The sequence below is a fragment of the Aegilops tauschii genome, chromosome 5, assembly GCF_002575655.3.
Source record: "Aegilops tauschii subsp. strangulata cultivar AL8/78 chromosome 5, Aet v6.0, whole genome shotgun sequence".
Lineage (NCBI taxonomy): Eukaryota > Viridiplantae > Streptophyta > Magnoliopsida > Poales > Poaceae > Aegilops > Aegilops tauschii.
Window position 1 is genome coordinate 384,459,695 of NC_053039.3, and position 17,923 is coordinate 384,477,617.

Consider the following 17,923-nt stretch of genomic DNA (forward strand, 5'->3'; position numbering starts at 1 on the left):
ACCCGTCCACATGTGTTCTTCTTCTTTTGCCGAGGATCGACCCGTTGGCTAGGCAAATGAGGTAGCTGCCAGCCCATTCGAGTTCGAATCCCGACTCGGACACTCGATGTTCACGGAGTTTCTCCTATAAAAAATGCCAACAAAGGTTAGTCCTTGGGTTGGTCTTAATTTTAGTACTCTCGTTCTTTTTCTTTTGTTTAAGAAATGGTAGCCATGTGAAAGAGCGAAAAGTTGTCAATGCAATAGAAACAACACGATAGTTCTCATCAAAATGTGTGTCCCGTGAATTTGTCTTTGGTGGATCTGCTCTGATTTGATCGTTGTCCGTCTATGTTTGTGTGTGTTCAGGTTGCATCCTTTCGATCTACGCTACTCTTTATCGGCGTCGGTTGCTGTCCTGTTGTGATGGTCCTATGGAGTCTTAGCATGACGACTTCCCGACTGTTTACTACAACAAGTTTTTCCCGGCTCCGGCAAGAGAGGTGCGATGACAACGGCGCGCCTTCGGCTCGCTTCAGTGCTTGTAGTTGTGGTTAGGTGGTCTATGGATCTGGGTGTAATTTTTTTTATTTCTGGTGTTCGTTGTACTATCATGATTAAAGATGAATAGATCAAAAGTTTTCTCAAAAAAAAAAACATTACCTCCTTCCACACACTTGCCACCCACAAACGCAATTCGTCACACACCGAACAACGCACATCGTACCAATGTCAACACCGAGACACAAAAGAGCCAAATGCACATCACACATACGCGCAAGTTGAACGTCGACACTGGGACGAAGGGGGTATTTATATAACTCCATGCAAATATGCCCATTGCACACCTATTTAGGGTGTACATGATTATGAGGTTGTAGATGAATATTAGTTGTGTAACAAAAAGATGTTTTTAGTATGTGCATACAACACTTCTTGTGGGGATTGTATAAACTAAGAAATAACTTCCGTTAGAATCGGAGTTGTAGAATTATGTTGCAACTATGGTAGTAGGCAATTCACCATATGCTTAGGAATGTCTATTTTCCCTGCCCCGCCCGATGTCTAGACCAACCCAAGTTGTGGGTGTACCGATTGAAGGCGATAAGCCCAGAACCATAGAGGATGGAGAATGTTTTCTGATCATGATGAGATATGACGATGAGCGATGTGGTGAGCAATGGAGAGGAGAAGCTCTAGGCAGGACTGAAGGACAACAATATATGCCCCATGTCGAACATGTAAAACACTGCACCTATGTTTGTTCATGGATGTGACCTGAAGTAGATTTTGAGTCAATGCGATTTGTGAGTACACCGGTGTGGCAAAAACTAAAATAGCCGGCGGCCTTGAGTGCGAAATATTCAACTCAAATTTATTATGCACTATTTTTACTTCCTCTGGTAACCAAACATTTTTTTTTCTCACAACACAAGATTACCACTACTAGTTTCTTTATGAAAAATACTTTCATAATTAGTGGCGAGCCACTAAGTGAACGAGGCCCAGCGCAAACCATGTACAAGTGAACGATTGGTTCGTTTCCGGCAAATCCTATTTACCACTTATTATGGCCATTTGTCTTTTTTAGGCAATCTCGCGAAGTTTTTATTAAAACCTCACAGTGTTTACATGAACGAAAGAAAGATTATCGGGCTGGACCTAACCAAACATGACGGGCCGGCTCCTAAAGATAAAGAATGGTTCGCTAGATTGGGAGTTTTAAAATTTGAGCTCCTAAATTCATGAACTATATTACAAATTATGAAAACTGACGAATGGTCAATGATCTCATGGATGATTGCTCTGTAGCTCACAGAACTTCCTTGCTCTACAACATCAACCACCACCTTGCAATCCGAGGCAACATGAATCCGCCCAATATAGAGATCATCAGAAAGGTCCATGTCTTCTTTGACAGCAAGTGCTTTGAGTGTAGTTGGGTCAGAAATACTCTTGAAAACAACTGTTGTCACTCCCAGAAAGGTTCCGTTGTGATCTCTGCCACTTGTTGAGGCCATTTGTCAGACAATCACACATAGAGACACGAGCGTGGGCTGGCCTAACTGACCCAAGCAGTAGCGGTTTTCATTTTTCATCCATGTGTGTTTTTCTTAGTTTTTGTTTTTTTAGTTTTCCTGTTGTCTTTTTTAATTTATTTGTTTTTCCTGGTTTTCTTCTAGTTTTTTTCTTTTTTCTTATATATTTTTCCTTTCTTTTTCTTTTTAAAATTCGAGACATTTTTAAAATTAGAGAATATTGTTTAAAATACACAATTTGTTTTAATTCGAGATTATTTTCTAAAATCTGAGAACAATTTCTAAGTTTCCGTGATCATTTTTTTAAAGAAAGACATTAGTACGTCTTTAAATTTTATTTTATTTAACCTTTCCACTGTAGCTGATTTTTTCTGAGAGAAAACTGGAAAACCAAAAGAAAATCGCTCCCATGTCTTAATCACAAAAGTGGGCCGGCCAACTCAATGGCTTATGTGTGATTGGCCCACAAATTGCTCCAACGAGTGGCAAATAGTGAACTAGCGCAGCAATGGCTTACGTTCTTTTAACCTTTCCATGATCATATTTTTTAAAAGAAACATTAGCTCCCTTTGTTCCCTCTCATTGTCTTCTCCTATGGGTACACATCTTTGATCGTTCTATTTCCTGAAGATGTTCATGATTTGCTATCATTCTCTTCTCCTCATCAATCTCAAGCCCTAGTGAACTAGCGCAGCAGTGAGTGACAATGCCTAGTGGTGAGCTGGTGACCTGTGCTATCGACATGGCACTTGTTGGCGGCAGTAGACTCATGAATGGCAAAGTGTGCACGGGCACACATCCTGAGGCAGGACGCATGAGCACCCCAGTTTTCAATCTCCTATGGTTTAAAGTACGATTTCATTTCTTTTAATTTAAAATATGACGACTGTTCATAGTCTTTTGGATGATTGTTGAGTTATATGATAGCGAGTTGCTTTTCCCCAAAGTGAATGAAGATGATATAATCGAGACTTTAATGGCCAGGAGAAGGCGTTATCCTCACAAAGAAGGTGTGTTATCTTCTTTTCCTGCAAACTTGACATTTAAGCGTGAATGTTAATATGCTTTGAAGGACCTTATCCATTCATGCATTTGATTAAATTTATATTGGTGCGTTGGTATGTTGAATTTATGGTGTATTTTTTATGTTAGTTGGACCACCCTGAATCAAAATCTTGGCTACGACGTTGTTCAAAACATATAGTTACTTTAATTTAAGATATTTTTTTAGAAATTGCGGGTCAAAGTTTTGTATTAATTGGAACAATTGTCAATGTATGGATGGACTTGTATTTCCCGGAAGTAAATAAGTAGGCCACCTTTGGTTGAGTGTCATGCATCTCAAATCATATGAATATGAAAAGGGAAAAAGATGTTCTTTGGTTCACATGATAGGAATTTTTTTCATTAAGTCGAGGCTAATGTTTATTCTTCTTTAAAATGTGAAGGATAGGACAATTTTTGCATAGGAGTAAAATTCTATTATTCCTACGAACCAAAAGGCTCTAGAGAAAAAATTTATAGGAATCCTATCTTACAGAATTCATATAAAATTTCTCAAACCAAAGGAGGCCGTACGTATGGAGTCGTTGCCTTGGAACGGTAAAAACGTTGAAGCTTAGAGGGGGAGAAAACGGATAAATAGGGAGGAGTTTTCAACTAAATAACATCAAAACTATGCGCTTTTTTATCAATTGCCCAACAGTAATTTGTTTGCCCACCGTATGCTATTATTATGAGAGACATGTCTCTAGTGAAAACTATGGCCTCTGGGTCTATTTTAATCATATTACAAAAACCAAAAATGCTTTGCTGCAATTTTCTTTCTTTTATTTTACTTTGCAATTTACCTATCTGCATATACCAGATTTAATCTTTGCAATGAACGAGTACATGGGGATTAACGACTCTCTTGCCCACGTTGGGTGCAAGTATTTGCTCTTATGTGTGCAGGTACTGTTGACGGGTGTTTGCGTGGTTCTTCTATTGGTTCGATAAACTTGATCCTCTACTGAGGGAAATACTATCTGCTACTATATTGCTTCTCCCTTCCTTTTCGGAGAAAATCTCAATGCAGCTCACAAGTAGCATACATCCGAATCACCCTGCGGACCGATACAGTCCCACGTTAGATGACACAACACGTCCAGATAGTGCGGTCCAGATGTATGCGGGCGTTTTGAGGGTCGACGTTGGAGATGACCTTACCACTTGTTGCGGCCATTCGTACGACAACCACACATAGTGACACGAACATGGGTTGGCCTAACTGACCCAAGCAGCAGCAGTTTCCATTTTTCGTCCCCGTGGGTATTTCTTAGTTTTTATTTTCTTGTTTTCGTTGTATCTTTTTTTAATAGAACTTTTCCGGTTTTCTTCTAGTTTTTTTCCTTTTCTATATATATATATATATATATATATTTGTTTTTTTATTTTTAAAATTCGAGAACATTTTTCATATTTATAGAATATATATTTAAAATAAATGAAATTTTTAAAATTGGATCTTATTTTATAACATTTGAGAACATTTTAAAATTCATGAACAATTTTTTTAAAAATTATATTTTTTATTTTCCGTGATTTTTTTTTCAAAATAAAGACATTAGTACATCTTTCAATTTTACGATTTTTTTCCAACCTTTCTACTGCAGCCTATTTTTTCCGAGAGAAAAATTGAAAAACTGAAAGAAAATCGCTCCATGTCCTGATCACAAGAGTGGGCCAGCCCATTCAATGGCTTATGTGCGATTGGCCGACAAATTGCTCTAACGAGCACAAATAGGAGCACCCTTGGTTTCCTGTCCTACTCTCCTACTCTCCTCCTATGGGTACATCCTCGTTGATCGTTCTATTTCCTGAAGACGTTCATGATTCGCTACCATTCTCTTCTCCTCATCGATCTTGAACCATAGTGAACTAGCGAAGCGGTGAGTGCTACCGCCTAGTTGTGAGTCAGTGATGCGTGCGACCGACATGGCACTTGCTGGCGGCAGTTGATCAACGTATGGCAAAGCACACATGGGCACACATGTTGAGGTAGGACGCATGAGTACCACAAGTTTCAATCTCCTCTGGTTTAAAGTATGACTTCATTTCCTTTAGTTTAAAGTATAATGATGGTTGATAGTCCTTTGGATGATTGCTGAGTCACATACGATAGCGAGTTGCTATTATCCAAAGTGAATGAAGATGATATAATCGAGACTTTCATGGCCAGGAGAAGGCGTTATCCTCATAGATAACGTGTGTTATCTTCTTTTATGCAAATTTGACATTTAAGCGTGAATTTTAGTATGCTTTGAAAGACCTTATCCATTTGTGCTTTTGATTAAAATTTATTCTAGTGCGGTGGTATGTTGAATTTGTGGTGTATTTTTATGTCAGTTACATACACCACCCTGAATCAAATCCTGGCTACGACATTGTTCATAACATATAGTTATTTTATTTTAATTTCTTTTATATTAATTGCGAGTCAAAGTTTGTACTCCCTCCGATCCATATTACTTGTCGCTCAAATGGGTGTATCTAGCACTGAAATACGTCTAGATACATCCGTTTGAGCGACAGGTAATATGGATCGGAGGGAGTATTGGAAATGGTTGTCGATGTCGGAATGGACTTGTATTTCCCATCACCAGAAGTAAATAAGCAGGCCTGCTTTGGTTCATGGGATAAAAATATCGCATGAATATAAAACTTGTAGGAAATGAGATGTCATGTATCTCAAATCCTAAATATAGGAATAGAAAAAGTGTATATCCTTTGGTTCACATGGTAGGATTATTTCCCATCAAGTCTAGGCTAATATTTTATTTTTCTTTGAAATGTGAATGATAGTAATAATTCCTGCATGTGAATATAATTCTATTCAAAACCAAAGGGCTCTGAAGACATTTTTACCTATAGAAATCCTATCCTACGTAATTCCTATACAAAGTTCCTCCAAATCAAAGGAGGCCCTACATGCGGACTATAGTCGTTACCTTGGAACGGTAAAAACAGGGAGAGAAAAATGTCTAAACGGGGTAGGAGTTTTCAACTGAAAGAAGCCAGTCATGAGAAGAAGAAGAGGCATGTCAGCGACAGTACAACATGTCAACATCTGACAATCGCTTTGGATAGCGATGTTGGTATAATATAAACACCGTCCAATATATTTGACTGACCCATGGGATCCTGTGTACGTAACAGCTCGATCGTCGTAACCGGCCATGCATTTTGGCTGATGGTATACCAACGCTATGGATATGTCACTGCAAACACAATCTCCTTCCTTTTTCTTTTGCGGGGAAATACAATCTGATCTCCTTTTGCTCTGACTTTTGGATGATGATTATTCGTTATTCCATCCTGATTGATTACCAGTAGTTAGAATATGAATTTGTCCAAGCTATGGCAGTTTTATGCTGACCGTCCTGCATCCCATAACATCGTTCTCACCACTATTCTCACCAGTTCTGCACGGCAGCAGTCGCCTGTCCAAAAGTCCAACGCCGTCTAGACGTCCAGTAGGCCACGGCCGTGACAGTGCCATGCTTATCTTCCATGCAAGGATGACCTGCCATGTAGGTATCTGATACCAGCCATGAGAACTTTCTTGCTTTTACATTTGTTCTTCGTTTTACAACGAAAAACGAAAGCCGCGTCCAGTCTTCAGATAGAGATGCTGGACGATGCGATGTGACTAATGTAGAACCGTTCGCCCGATTAACAGTCGCCGGCTCGGCCTATGGACAGCGATCCAGATAGCTGACCATGACTTTTCAACGCCTCCAGCTGGAGTGGCGTGGTAGACCAGAGCACAATGCTGCCGTCGGCCGCTTTCAGGAGAACTCGTTCTGCACGTGTGCTCCCGTAGCCTATAAATGCATGCAGACGCGACTCCGAACCATGCAACACGGCAACGTACAACAAGCTAGCTAGCAAAGATGGCCATGGCCAAGAGCTCCAGCCTAGTGCTCGTCGCCTTCACCTTGCTCTGCTGCTACGCCTCCTCCGTCTCCTCCCAGGGTAACTCGTCCGACGGTTTCCTCTCGTGCCTGTCGGCGAGCATCCCCCGCCAGCTCGTGTTCACGCCGAGCTCGCCCTCCTTCACGCCGCTGCTCAAGTCCTCCATCCGGAACCCCAAGTTCTTCACGCCCAGCACCGTGAGGCCGCTCTACATCGTCACGCCGACCAACGCCTCCCACGTGCAGGCCGCCGTGCTGTGCGGCCGCCGGAGCGGGCTGCGCATCCGCGTGCGCAGCGGCGGGCACGACTACGAGGGCCTGTCGTACCGGTCCGTGCGCGCCGAGTCGTTCGCCGTGCTTGACCTGTCGAGCCTCCGTGCCGTGCGGGTCGACGCGCAGGCCGCGACCGCGTGGGTGGACTCCGGCGCCCAGCTCGGCGAGCTCTATTACGCGATCGGGAAGGCGAGCGGCGTGCTCGGGTTCCCCGGCGGCCTGTGCCCGACCGTCGGCGTCGGAGGCCATTTCAGCGGCGGCGGCTTCGGCATGCTGCTGCGCAAGTACGGCATGGCCATCGACAACGTCATCGACGCCGTGCTGGTGGACGCCAAGGGGAGGCTCCTGAACAAGAACACCATGGGGAGCGACGTCTTCTGGGCCCTCCGAGGCGGCGGCGGCGAGAGCTTCGGCGTCGTGGTGTCGTGGCAGGTGAAGCTGCTGCCCGTCCCGCCCAAGGTCACGGTGTTCAACGTCCCTGTGACCGCCAGCCAGGGCGCCGCGGACCTCGTCACCAGGTGGCAGCAGGTCGCGCCGGCACTGCCGGAGGACCTGATCATCAGGGTGGTCGTCCAGCAGAGGACGGCCAACTTCCAGTCCCTGTTCCTCGGCACGTGCGACGCGCTGCTGCCGGTGATGAGCAGCCGCTTCCCGGAGCTGAGGTTCAACCGCTCCGACTGCAGGGAGATGACCTGGATCCAGTCCGTGCCCTACATCTACCTCGGCAGCGCCTCGACCGTGGAGGACCTGCTGAACCGGACCACCGCCGAGTCCGTCTTCAGCAGCGGCTACAAGGCGACGTCCGACTACGTCCGGCAGGCCATCCCCCGGGACGCGTGGGCCAGCATCTTCGCCAAGCTCGCGCAGCCCAACGCGGGGCTCATGATCCTGGACCCCTACGGCGGGCAGATCGCGGCCGTGCCGGAGTCGGCGACGCCGTACCCGCACCGCGCCGGCGTGCTCTACAACATCCAGTACATGAACTTCTGGTCGATGGCGTCGGGGGACGGGGCCGTGCAGACCAGGTGGATCAGGGAGTTCTACGCGTTCATGGCGCCGTTCGTGAGCTCCAGCCCCAGGGAAGCCTACTTCAACTACAGGGACCTGGACCTCGGCGAGAACGTCGTCGTCGGCAACGTCAGCAGCTACCAGGCCGGGATGGTCTGGGGCCAGAAGTACTTCAAGGGTAACTACCAGAGGCTGGCCATGGCCAAGGGCCAGATCGACCCCGACGACTACTTCAGGAACGAGCAGAGCATCCCGCCATTTGCCAAGAGCAGGTGATCGATCAGCAAAATGGGCCGCTAGCTCTTTCTTTTGTGTACATGGTAGCTAAGTAGCTAGCTACGCATTTATCTTTATTTGCACATGTATTTGTTGATATTGGTTTGAGATTGCTTACCACAATTAATGATTGTGTGGTATATATGTACATGTATTTGTATCTTGAACAAAGTTTATAATAAAATTACACATTGTGTGAAAGTTCAGCACAAAACTATGCTTCTTCAGACTCTTATTATGACATATGCTTTACCTAACTTGGCAGAAAACTACACATTTTGGCCTAAAAAGGAGAGACTGATGATTTGCGGACAGATAGAATTAGTCAAAGGAATAACTTATTTTTTGAACGCAGGGTGACTTGCGCAATTGTGTGGGCGATGTAATAATGTGCGTTACTTTCGGAGTGAGAATCTTGAAAGGAGAATTAGCTGATCTGTTATGAAAGGTATAGTTTCAGCATTTGGGAATAATTTTAGGGACTGTCTATTTAACATTTGACTGATTTCTAATTGGATTACATTCAAATCTCCTGACAAATAAGCAGATGACACATGTATGTCCAAACACAGCCGACCATTGTATGTCTGTAACACCAACAAAACGGGTGGGGCTACAAATTATGACCCGGTTGCTTAAACTACTGAATATCTTTTACATGAACTCGTCTTCTTTTGCTCACGTCAGGAACTCTCCTACTCCTTTTGCCCATCCTTCTGGTGTACAGACAACTTTTACATGAACTTGTCTGCCGAAAACATCAAAGAATCAAGTGAAAAAAATGGAATCATCAGGTTCTAAGGGACTGAAAGCAACGCTGAAATTTATTTAGATCAGGGTAAAAACAGTGAACCGACAGGAAATACAGAGTTAAAAAAGCATTGTAAATAGTACACATGAACATAAGGGTGTACAGTAAGTACACATGAAAATATGTGCTGCATTACAGTGTAATGTAGCTGCAATTTACATTGTCAGAAAACCAGGAAAATGGTGATAAAGCATGGATTATGATAAATGTGGGATATTACATTGTAAGGAAAATGAGGATATACAGTGAAAAAATCAGACGAATTCCACTGTAAGTACGTACAGTATATACAATGTAATAATGGGGTATTTACAGAGTGTAACTCCCTAAAAAATCTTAGGTATCCCACTGTAATACTTGCAAGCTTTACAGTGACTATGCAGTAAATTACACTGTAAACTAGGGGATATTACAGTGAAATGAAACTGAAAAGGCACACTGTAGGAATGACAACAATGAAGTAGGCACAAAGACAGCATTTCAGACACATCAGAGAAAAAAATACTGAATAAATCAGTGGAAATTGCAGTGCAAACACCAAGGAATGACAACAGTGAATAATCACAGGAAATTACAGTGCGAACACCAAGGATTTACGGTGACTAAAGCTCTGGAATTACACTATACAATCTAAGGAATTACTCTGAAAGTAAAGTACAGTGAAGGTACACAATGAAGGTATTCTGGAATTACACATGGGAGGAAATACTCTGATAATTACAATTAAATTGCAGAGGAAACCCACTGAAATTCCATGAGACGAGCAAACAAACAATAAGATACAAAAGAAAAATATATTAATTATGAGCTAAATAGAGAACTACAACACTGGAAAACTGCAGTGCAACTTTAAAGAGAAGAACAGACTAAAGCCACGCGAGAGATTAGTATAACAAGGGGAACTGGCCGCATTCCCTCTTCCAGCACATGATAATTTCCTCTTCAATGATTTCACTTTATGAAAAAACAAAAAAGACAAGGGTCAATCCAAAGAAAGATCGTCAAAAACATAATCACCTACTTCCAGAAAAAAAAAGCACAAACATGATTCATATAGAACTTGAATAGAGCTTTGTCAACGCCTTCATCATCACCAGAAAGTTCCTGAAAAAATAAGTCAACATGCGCAAATTAAACAAACTGAAAGAGAGAAGAAAGAAGAAAATAAAAACTAGAGAAGAAGACAGAAATAACTACAAATGACATAGCATGAACCATCGTCCGCGAAGTCATTAGGCACAAATGGATCATTCAGAGAAAATGCACTCTCAATAGATGATGCTAATGGAACATCTTGGTGACAGACTTTCGTAGCCTACCCTTTAGACTAAAAAGCAAAACAAATCATAAAAAAAGTGAGAAACATATCCGAGAGCTAGCTCTAAACACATGAATACGACACAGGAATGCAGCTCAAAAATTGCAGAGAATGAAATAAAATTATAAGTAATGTAGATGAAATTTACAGTCAAAATATAATTAAAAAACTGGGAATTACAGTGTAAATCTCAATCAAATTACGGAGTGAATCTTAGGCAAATTCCAATGTAAATATCGGTTAAATTACAGTGTAATATCTGGGACATATTACAGTGCAAATCTGGGGAATTACAGTGTAAAACTCGGTCAAATTACATAGTAAATCTGAGACAAATTCCAGTGTAAATCTCGGTCAAATTACAGTATAATGTCTGGGACATATTACGGTGCAACATCTAGGGGATTACAGTGTAAATCTCGGTCAAATTACAGAGTAAAAGTAGCTCAAAAACACACACAAAATTTAGGCATATTACAGTATAAAATCTAGGGGATTACAATGTATATATTGGTCAAATTACAGAGTAGAAGAAGCTAAAATATACATAGTAAATCTGGGGCATATTACAGTATAAATCTAGGGGATTAACAATGTGAATCTCGGGCAAATTACAGCGTAAAAGAACCTCGAATTTACAGAGAAATTCTGGGGCACATTACAGTGCATATCTGGGATATACTGGGCATATTACACTGCCTACCTGATATTTGCAGATTAAGATGGCTACACTGGATATACTACAATACAAAATCTAACACTAAAAAATCAGAACAAATTACAGTGCTACTACACATGAAATTACAAAGTAAATAACCAGGAATTATATTGATAGTGCACAGAGAAATACATGGGATTACCCCTAGGACTACACTTCTCACTCTGCAAAAATTTCATATGGGAAATAAGCACTGAAAAAAGCCTAAAACAGGGAAACAATTAATACTACCAATATACGAACAACAATAATGAAAATCAGGAGGGTTGGAGTAGAACTGCCATGAACCAACCAACAGAAGCAAATACAGAGCCTACCTATTCAGCAGAAATGACCGAAACCTAACCACAAAAATAAACCTCTGATGACACCTACCACCGCATACATCAGATGAGATCAGAACATGAGGTCTAAAACCTAGCAGTGGAACCACAACCCAGAACAACAGACCAATTCATACATCTACAAAAAGAGCAGAGGGGGAATCAGCGGAATCTACACATACCAAGAAGCAGAACTAACATCTGCGTCCACAAGAGCTAACAAAATCCACAACAACACCCAGACACGTACACACACCATGAAACCAAGCAAAAACAGAGCTAGATCTTAAAGCTACAGGGGCGGAAACATACGAAATCACACAAGGAGGAGGGGGTAGACTAGAACAACCAACCGGGGCAACCAGGAATCAAAGAGAAAATCAAGCTCCAGTGGAGGGGGTTCTCTGGAATGACCTGAACACTACGAACTTGCCTCCTCTTCACCGCCGCCCAAGCGCTCTCCCTCTCGCTCCCTCTCTATCTCTCTCTAGATTCCAATAGTACTGCTCACGGTGGACCGGCTCATGGCCAGGGCATGGCCTAATTCCTATTTCTGTCCGTTATGCTGGCGCAACCTGGAGACCGCTCAGCACTTGTTCAGAGAGTGCACTTGGTCAAGGAACCTCTGGACGTCGGCGGCCAGCCGCTTTCGCGTCCCCACCTTCCTTCCAAGCTCCTGGAGGTCTTCAAACTGCATGGTGGATTGGCTGGATGGACTTAGCACGGTGCGTGTTGGCCGCAAGCGAGCGAGATCAATCGCTCTCCTAACCACCTGGTGAATCTGGCTCGAGCGTAACGGCCGCATTTTCAGGGATCTCGAGCGCCCTGTCCGGGTAGTGCTGGAGCTTCTCACCGACGAGCTAGCTACGTGGGTATTAGCAGGGGGTAACCACTTGATGCTGCGAGAGTGAGGTCTAGGCAGCCTGGGATCCTGTTTTTTTCTTTTGTTTTTCGCAGCCTTTGGTTGCTTTTGTACAGACTAGCGCTCTGTCGCTGTTTCTTCTCATAATGCAAACGCAGTTCGCCTGCGCTTCCTCAAAAAAAGAAATTTCAAAAGGAAAAAAACAAACAGAAAACCACACACGGGCGGCGGAAAACGGGCTGGACCAAAACGAAATGTGTGCCCGATAAGAAAAACTGACCCAAAACGACAACTCCCAGCACGAATCTTAATGTGTGATCGAATGGACACAAATTTGAATGAAAGCTAATTGCAAAATACTCGACTGAAAAATAGCAAAACCGTAATTTTATTGACTTCATACGGCTTGTTAAAGAAATCACATTGACTTCCTTATCCAATAATTAGCAAATATTACTTTCACTTAAAAAAATGTAGTGAGCAACATGTGGATTATCGTTTCGGGAAGCAACAATCCCTTCTATAGCAACGAGCTGGTGATCTTGAAGCTTGGCAACTCCAAACGTCAGTTAGCGCCACGCGAGTGTCTGCGTGTGGTGATGGTGTTTGTGTGTGTGCGCGCGCGTTTATGTTTCAAAAAGTATAGGTGAGCGATAGATGTTCGTTTTCGCTCTGTTTGACATGTAGTAATGACTAAATTATTGTAGCATTACAACTAACATGCAGCTTTTCTTGAAAGATAATTGACTGGCATACCGTGGTATACTTTAAAAGATGGATTTGGAATTGTTGAATAAATAAGATTTTCTTAATTCAAGTTTGATTTGTTTAGCCATCAGATTTGTCTGGAAATCTATGTTTTAATTTGTCTTAAATTTATTTACCCTTGAGTTATGAATATGAGCTAGAGATTGAAATGACAAGATTTTGTTTAGCCTCAATTGACTAGTGATAGACATAGCCTTGAAAAAATCAAGACACTGTCTTCTTATTCTTCCTAATGCATATGTTCCTCTTTCAATCCACCCATCAATCAGATTTACACCTTTCCCACAAATAATTTATTATATTTGATCCATTTGTTAAAGAAGAATTAACTCATTTTTGTATCCACAATTGTTGTATCTTATTTTCACCAAAACAAATCAAGTGTAACATATAAGATGATAGGTACATTTTTGTATCTGCTCCAGTTCATGGTAGTGGCTAACAATTGTGATACTATGGACTAAGATGTGAATTGTTTTCCTCGATTTGTGTTGATGGCCAACTTTGCTATACCTAAAAAATATAGATTCTCAACAGACGGTTTTATTTTATGTGTCCGTGGACCTGGCTTACACTATTCCATTGCATTTGTGTTTTTATTTTATCTTATTTTTAAATTATTTTGTTTTATCTCTCATTTACTATTGTGCCATAGAGATTCAAAGGCTAAGATTTTGTTTAATCCATTAAACAGGCGATAGACGTACCCTTGAAAATTCTCAAGAATCATGCTTTTGTTTTATCTTACATGTGCATTGATTTGTTGGTTAATCATTTGTGTACGATTGTGCATTAGAGATATAGAAGACTGAGATTCTATTTAATCTGAGACAAATGGGTTAAAGATAGACTATGAAAGGAAATCTGTAAATCATATCTCGCTTTCCCCCTGAAGTATAAATTTCTCCACAAATCCACCACATTTCACATGTACACCTATCCCAATGGATTTTGCTTTTGTGTCTGCTCCTAGAATCCTTTTTGTAGAACATGAATATCTTATTTGTAACACGTTGTCACTGTGTTGCATTTTAGAGTTCTCTCTCTCACTCTCTCACTCACTCACTCTCTCTCTCTCTCTCTCTCTCTCACACACACACACACACACACACACCAATTTGTATGGTTCATTGGAGGTCCTGTGGCAATTTTGGCGGTATAGGGAGGTGACGGTTGGGGAAAGAAGTTTCCTCCGCCAAAGAATTTGGATTGGGAACAGGCTGAGAGGGAGCATCCCGTCCCCTCTTATTTGGGAAGAATTGGTTGGAGTTTGGAGATCCCTTGTTTTTGGTGAGCTAAACAATTATTGGGAATGGGCTAGAGTGGTCTAACTCTAATAAAACTAGTAAGTGTGTACGTGCAATGCAGGTTATATTAGAAAAGATATTAATTGCATTTCACGTTAATATTAGAAAAGATATTGATTACACGTTGATATTAGGTAGGATATAATTAACACGTTATGTTAGAAAAGATATTAATTGCATTGTATGTTAATATTATTAAAGATATTGATTGCACATAGATATTAGGTAGTATATAATTATGTGGTTAGCACCAAAGTTGATATTAAGTATTGTATAAATGCATGCTAAACATCAGAGCAACATAGACCATTGGATAGATGTGTTCGAACATGTGAGATGCGTTGGATCTCCGCAACTCACTCTTTTTATATTGGTATTCATATAGATAACAACTTTCTAGGAGTTAAGGCTTTTAAAAATGTGATAAACATGCCCTTACTTGCATTCCAAATGGTCCCTCCCAAGATATAATAATGTCCCTCTCTACTATGCCAACAACCGTTTGGAAGCCCCCCTCCCCACATGTGCAAGTTCTTCGCTTGGTTGGTCCTGCAAAATAGGATTTGGACAATCGACACACTACATAGCGGGGATGGCCAAACTCCTGTCTACGCCCCCTTTGCAACAAAGCTCTCGAGTCTGCTTTGCACCTCCTCGCCCAATGCCAATACACGACCCGTGTTTGGACCGTGCTCGCACCTGGCTTGGTCTCCATGATTTCAGCATGTTTGTGTTGGGCAAATGCCACATCGGTGAGAGCTTGGTGGGCCGATTTGGTGAGGAAGTCGAGACCGAATAGGAGGGCCCTCACTTCTTTGATGATGCCAGTCTCTTGGGAGATTTGGAAGGAACGTAATGCCAGAGTCTTCCGCAACACCGCTGGCCCCACGATGGTGATTATAACGAGGATCAAGGAGGAAGTCATCTTTGGGTGTTAGCGGGTGCAGAACACTTGAGTAGTATAGTGCCGCGGGAGTAGTCGTATCCCCCCCCCCTTGCGGGCTTATGCCTAAACTATCTTCCTTACTTAATGAAAATGGCAAATTCTTTTTCTTTGTTTCAAAACAAATATCCCCCATAGTCATCTATAGCTATTGCACCACCTCAGTTTTGGGCCAAGCCCATGTTTTTTCGAACTAAAAGACCATGTGTAACTTTTAGAGTGTACTTTTAGAAAGGAGACCGACTTAAGATTGGATTCGACCCCACCCCCCTCTTGGGCTGGCCGAATCCCCTCGTTTGTCCCTCCTTAAATACCCTCTCAGGGCATCAAATTAAGGTTTGGGTTCGACGAGGCCTCCTATACTACACCACATCAGACCCTATTATTTTATTAAAGTACTTCATCTTATATATGCAATTCCGATTGCATTTAAATCCTTTCTTGTTTCTTTGGTTGCATATAGGGATTGATCTTAGTGATTTGGTTGTCTGTGTTTCAAACACCGTCAACACCTATATCGGAGTTGGTTGAGCGATTGGTAAGATGCATCGTCAAATGTTCGGTGTAGTCGAGTCGTCGAAGTCTCCTCCAACAAAATCGATACTGTCTCATCGAAAGATCAAGCCACCTTGTACATATCAGTAGGAGACATGAATTTTGAACTGTCCGAGCATCTCTTTCTTCTAAAGTTGTACGGGGCAAAGAACCAGATGATATTTGCCAGCAAGTTAATCTTGGAGGAGGTATGCTAGTTAAACCGGGCATATCCTGTGAGAATGTGGCATATATCTCTATGAACATTTTTGCTGAATATTTGAACACTAGAATTTTCAGCACCTCCTAACCATACTCATTTTCTTAACAAGGTAAAAAGTGGCAAGTAATTGATTAAATAGAGTAAAATGGAGGAACTTTCCTTAAATGGAGTGAATTTTGCCAAAAAATTGAAAGTTAGAGGTAAAAAATATAATTAACTCTTAAAGTTGACATGGACAAGTGTACGTGCTCCTAGCATAGCAGTCTTCTAGTTCTACTGTTGCACACCATGAAGCTACGCCCTACGCGGCACCCTTTTCGTGTGATGTTGATTAGATTAGAATATATATTTTGTAAAAGGATATGTTGGATACATGGCTTTTATTGAATTTCTTGGCAGAAAAGATTACAAAACGTTTACAGGTACGTGCTCTGTCGGACCGGGGATGACTTTAGAAACCAGTCATAACTAAACCTTGGTGGTCATATTGGCGCTGATCTTCTTGAACGAGGGCCGGGACATGAGGTCCTCCCACCAGGCCTTCACGCGAGGGTACGAGTCGAGAAGCGACCCATACGGCGTCGCGTCGACGATGTAGAAAGTGCTCGCGAAATGGTTGAGGTCCGCGAAGCTGAAGAAGTCTCCGGCGAGGTACCTGTGCTCGGACAGGCGCGCCTCGTAGATCTCAAGAACCTTCTTCGTCTTCTCAACGGCCTCGTCGACGACCGCCTGGTTCGTGGGGAGGCCGCGCAGGGTGGGGTTGAGGAAGCACTCGAGCATGATGAGCCGCAGGGCCTGGTGGTACTGGTGCGCCTCCACCTCCGTCCACACGTCCACCATGGCGGCCTCCTCCAGGTCGCCCTCCCTCAGCAGGTCCGCCTGCTCCGTCTTGTACTTGCGGAGCACGTACTTCGCGATCGCACGGGCCTCTGCCAGACATGCATGAGGACATTAGAATGCAAGTTTGAGACCTCGAGTGAGAGTGAGCCATGGAGGTTATTTCAGGTGCTTCATTTTGTAAGTATGTGAATGTGGATGTGTGGTGCTCAGCTCACCGAAGAGGACCAGATCGCCGTCTTGTAAGGCCGGGACCTTCCCAAACGGCTGCGGCAGGCTCATCAAGAAGAATAGTTAGCACTCATCACCGGATGGACAGGTCTAGCTATGCATGCATTGGGTTGGACACACGTACGTTTCTGGCGAGGTGCTCGGGGCTATTCTGCTCCTTGGCCTGGAAGAGATCCATGTGGACGAGCTCGTACTCCGCGCCGACCTCCTCCAGGCAGAGCAGCACCCGCGCCACGTTGATCGACTTGGCCGGCCCGAACACCTTCACCGGCGCCATTGCTGGTTTTGGTGTGCAGGTGTCGCAGATCGTAGGGTATATAAAGATAGATGGAGAAATATAGTAGAGTATGTGCCGTGCTTGAAGGAGATGAAGATGATGGTTCCAAATAATGCGCAACCACCGGCCACGCAGAACGACATGGACACATGGTGGTGTGTCCATTTCAATCAAGCGGCAGTGGTGCCTAGCTGCGACAGGGTTGGCTTCTTTTTCCTTGTGGTAATGGTGAGGTGATGGG

The 17,923-nt window shown here is 42.8% G+C and overlaps 2 protein-coding genes and 1 long non-coding RNA gene across 3 annotated transcripts; 1 reads left to right on the top strand and 2 right to left on the bottom strand.

Moving 5' to 3' along the window:
- Nucleotides 1-6,905: 6,905 nt before the first annotated feature.
- On the top strand, nucleotides 6,906-8,744 carry LOC109751010 (berberine bridge enzyme-like Cyn d 4). Its single transcript, XM_020309923.4, has one exon. The coding sequence runs from the start codon at nucleotides 6,953-6,955 to the stop codon at nucleotides 8,528-8,530; it is 1,578 nt and encodes a 525-aa protein (XP_020165512.1). The 5' UTR covers nucleotides 6,906-6,952; the 3' UTR covers nucleotides 8,531-8,744.
- A 777-nt stretch (nucleotides 8,745-9,521) lies between these two features.
- Nucleotides 9,522-12,513, bottom strand: LOC141023445 (uncharacterized). The gene is made up of 2 exons (XR_012184953.1): nucleotides 12,115-12,513; nucleotides 9,522-10,445 (listed from the first exon to the last, which is right to left on the bottom strand). It is a non-coding gene; the product is annotated as an uncharacterized lncRNA (long non-coding RNA).
- Nucleotides 12,514-16,685: 4,172 nt separating this feature from the next.
- On the bottom strand, nucleotides 16,686-17,821 carry LOC109751001 (probable glutathione S-transferase GSTF1). The gene is made up of 3 exons (XM_020309914.4): nucleotides 17,530-17,821; nucleotides 17,393-17,441; nucleotides 16,686-17,266 (listed from the first exon to the last, which is right to left on the bottom strand). The coding sequence occupies exons 1-3, from the start codon at nucleotides 17,680-17,682 to the stop codon at nucleotides 16,806-16,808; spliced, it is 663 nt and encodes a 220-aa protein (XP_020165503.1). The 5' UTR covers nucleotides 17,683-17,821; the 3' UTR covers nucleotides 16,686-16,805.
- Between the last annotated feature and the right edge of the window lie 102 nt (nucleotides 17,822-17,923).

Excerpts from the sequence above, each read along its gene's own strand:
- LOC109751001 (XM_020309914.4), bottom strand. The coding sequence starts at position 17,682 with ATGGCGCCGGTGAAGGTGTTCGGGCCGGCCAAGTCGATCAACGTGGCG. Across the intron at positions 17,442-17,529 it reads CCGAGCACCTCGCCAGAAAC|CCGTTTGGGAAGGTCCCGGC; the intron begins GTACGTGTGTCC and ends AGCCTGCCGCAG. Across the intron at positions 17,267-17,392 it reads CGGCGATCTGGTCCTCTTCG|AGGCCCGTGCGATCGCGAAG; the intron begins GTGAGCTGAGCA and ends CATGTCTGGCAG.
- LOC109751010 (XM_020309923.4), top strand. The coding sequence starts at position 6,953 with ATGGCCATGGCCAAGAGCTCCAGCCTAGTGCTCGTCGCCTTCACCTTG.